Here is a 2,705-nt window from a genome sequence, read left to right as displayed (position 1 = left end):
AGGTAGTGCCCTATTCGGGGGAAAGCGCTCCTTACCAAGGATTTTTTCATACGCAGGGTTCGAACTCGAGATCTCTGGTTAAGGGACATCCGCTGCATCACATCTTTTGGTGGTAATAGTAACTACGTTTTTATAGTTTAACACTTAAAATTACTTTCTGAAATTATTGGTCAAACACAACTTAAAATAAAAACACTTTTCAAATAATTTAATCAAACACAAACTGTTAGTCTATGAAAATACTTTTTCATTTACACTTTTATTTAGAAGTATGTCTCAAAATAAGTTTATTTTAGTAGCGTCTCTAAAAGACTTAATAAAAGGATAAAGCTCTTCTTTTACATCTTTCTTACATATCAATTTATCTAAACATTAACTTCTTTGTTTCACTTGATGCAAATCTGATTTCTTGACTCGATTTCCAGCTTCCAAACCTCAAAAGGGAATTTGCACACAAAATCTTGTGCACTCCTCTCCTCGGCTTCGTCGAGCTTTTCTAATTTCCAGCGTGTTATAAAAAAGTCTATTATTTCAGCATAATCGCGAGTTATGTAAACCCCCATCCTATGGGAAACTGCAGAGAAGTGCTCATATAAATTTGAATCTTGCCCATCAGATATTAGGTGATGTGGCATTACAGTTCTTTTCTTCATCATATTCTCAACGGCTAGCACAGTTGCATTTGGATCCACTTCTACCAATTTCTCAATAATTTTTGTGTAGGCATTCTCATGTCGCTTCTCGTTTGCCGCAATAGTTCCGCATAAACGAACTAGCACAGGATCTCCGGCCTCTTTAGCTAGCCTAGCCATATTGCCATGCGACAAAAATGTCGCTCGCTCTTGAAATGATGAATACATCAAGCCCATATATGGTTTGCTCTCTGTTCCGTTGTCCTAATAAGATGCAAGGTCACACGTGATGAGCAACTTATCTTTATTATTATATAATTTTTTTAGAAAAAATAGTTGCATGCAACTACATATAATGATTTTTCTTATAAATCCTTACTATTTCCAAATTCAGAGACTACTTCAGAATTGCTTGTATATATATTACTGAAAGTAACTAGATAATTTAATTTATATATACTGACATTGTAATTGTTTAACACTATCAACATAATTTTGTGGTTATAATCCGGTTATATTACTGCATTGTTTAAGTTACCTCTCATGTTGTAGGTCGTCTTCATCTGATAGTATCATACACTAATTAAACTAAATAATTATATGCTGATGAGAACAACAATTACCATTCCGGCTCCAATCAGATATTGCATTGTCTTCTCAATCATCATATTAACTCTTCCTGAAAGATAAATGTAAGTTCGTAGCAGATGCCCATGTCGGTTCTCTTCAGCTGCCCATGCCCGAGTCCAAATTGCCCATGGACATGAACTAGACTCAGTCGCATCGCGCACTCCAACCCACGTATTAATCACGGTTTGATAAGTAGGCAAAGAATCCTCAGTTAACATATTACCGACAAATATCACAAAGTACTCGTCAGGAAGCCCTATAGTTCGTTCCCTTAGGGCCCGAACCTCTTTCATGAATCCATCGGGCCCTTGAGATGCCTCAGGAAGAAATTCACTAGGCTGCCAACATTTCTCAACGGGCTTGCTGAAATGCAGGACACTTTCGGAAACCCAAAATTCTGAAGAAATGAATACTTCCAATTTTTCTGGTGCCATTAATTGAGTTACAATTGGTGGCATGATGGAGACGCTATACGTGAAGCACCGCGAAGACTGTAGAAAATCTTTGCAATGAGGTGGCTTTGCGACGGGGTGTGGTGGTTGTAGGGCGAGGTGACCCCCATACAATCAATGGAATGGAGAATTAGGAGAATGCCGTGGATTGCATGGTTAATGAAAGTCAATGGGTGTTGTTATTAAATGCGCGACCACTATTGTTTACAAGCGAATCATACTTATAGGATAATTCGTTGATTTTTCAACTGAAAGTTTAGTGGCTAGCCTAATCCATAAATACGCAAATAGCCTAATGCATCTATATTCTATATTGAAGTGGCAAAATCAGTATATAAAATTATAATTCGCCCAACTTATTTAGATTTATTTTAGCAAAATTTTTATAAAAGCAAACTTAAGGTACTAATATTATTAAAAATTCCTCAAGTTTTTTAAAATTACAAATATTCTAACTTTTATTATTTTTAATTAAAAATGCAGATACATCCTAACTACACTCATTTTTATCGGATAAAACTTTACCAACTCAATACACAGTTTCTTCCTCCTTCATCCCTAAAAGTTCGGTACTCCCAACACATCCGCCAACAACATCAACAACAACACAAATGAAACAGTAGTTTACTCTTCCATTATTACACTCTCATTATTCAGTTCTTGAATTCTGAAATTTTTCTCATCTTCAACTTCAATGTTCAACAACTTCTCTCAATTTTCAAATATTCATAGTCACTATTTTTTCTGAGGTTAATTTATTTTCATTGTTATTGAAAGTTGAGTAATTTGAAGTATTTAGTCATATTTGTTTCAATTAACTGTTACAAACTCATCTTTAAGTTATATAATGGATTCACATTTTATAGGAATTTTTCAATTAGAAAACATCAACCAAAACAAACTTGTTTTTAATTTTGTTTCTAGTATTTTTGATAAGAACTCTATAGATTTTTTGTGAAGATCGATCAAATAAATAGAAGCAAAGATTCTG

General features: G+C 34.5%; 1 protein-coding gene across 1 annotated transcript; it reads right to left on the bottom strand.

Annotated features, from left to right (window-relative positions):
• Positions 1 to 304: 304 nt before the first annotated feature.
• Positions 305 to 1,882, bottom strand: LOC107855354 (stearoyl-[acyl-carrier-protein] 9-desaturase 6, chloroplastic-like). The gene is made up of 2 exons (XM_016700360.2): positions 1,256 to 1,882; positions 305 to 896 (listed from the first exon to the last, which is right to left on the bottom strand). The coding sequence occupies exons 1-2, from the start codon at positions 1,718 to 1,720 to the stop codon at positions 387 to 389; spliced, it is 975 nt and encodes a 324-aa protein (XP_016555846.1). The 5' UTR covers positions 1,721 to 1,882; the 3' UTR covers positions 305 to 386.
• Positions 1,883 to 2,705: the final 823 nt, after the last annotated feature.

The sequence above is a fragment of the Capsicum annuum genome, unplaced genomic scaffold, assembly GCF_002878395.1.
Source record: "Capsicum annuum cultivar UCD-10X-F1 unplaced genomic scaffold, UCD10Xv1.1 ctg4748, whole genome shotgun sequence".
NCBI lineage: Eukaryota > Viridiplantae > Streptophyta > Magnoliopsida > Solanales > Solanaceae > Capsicum > Capsicum annuum.
This window is presented reverse-complemented; position numbering and strand designations above follow the sequence as displayed.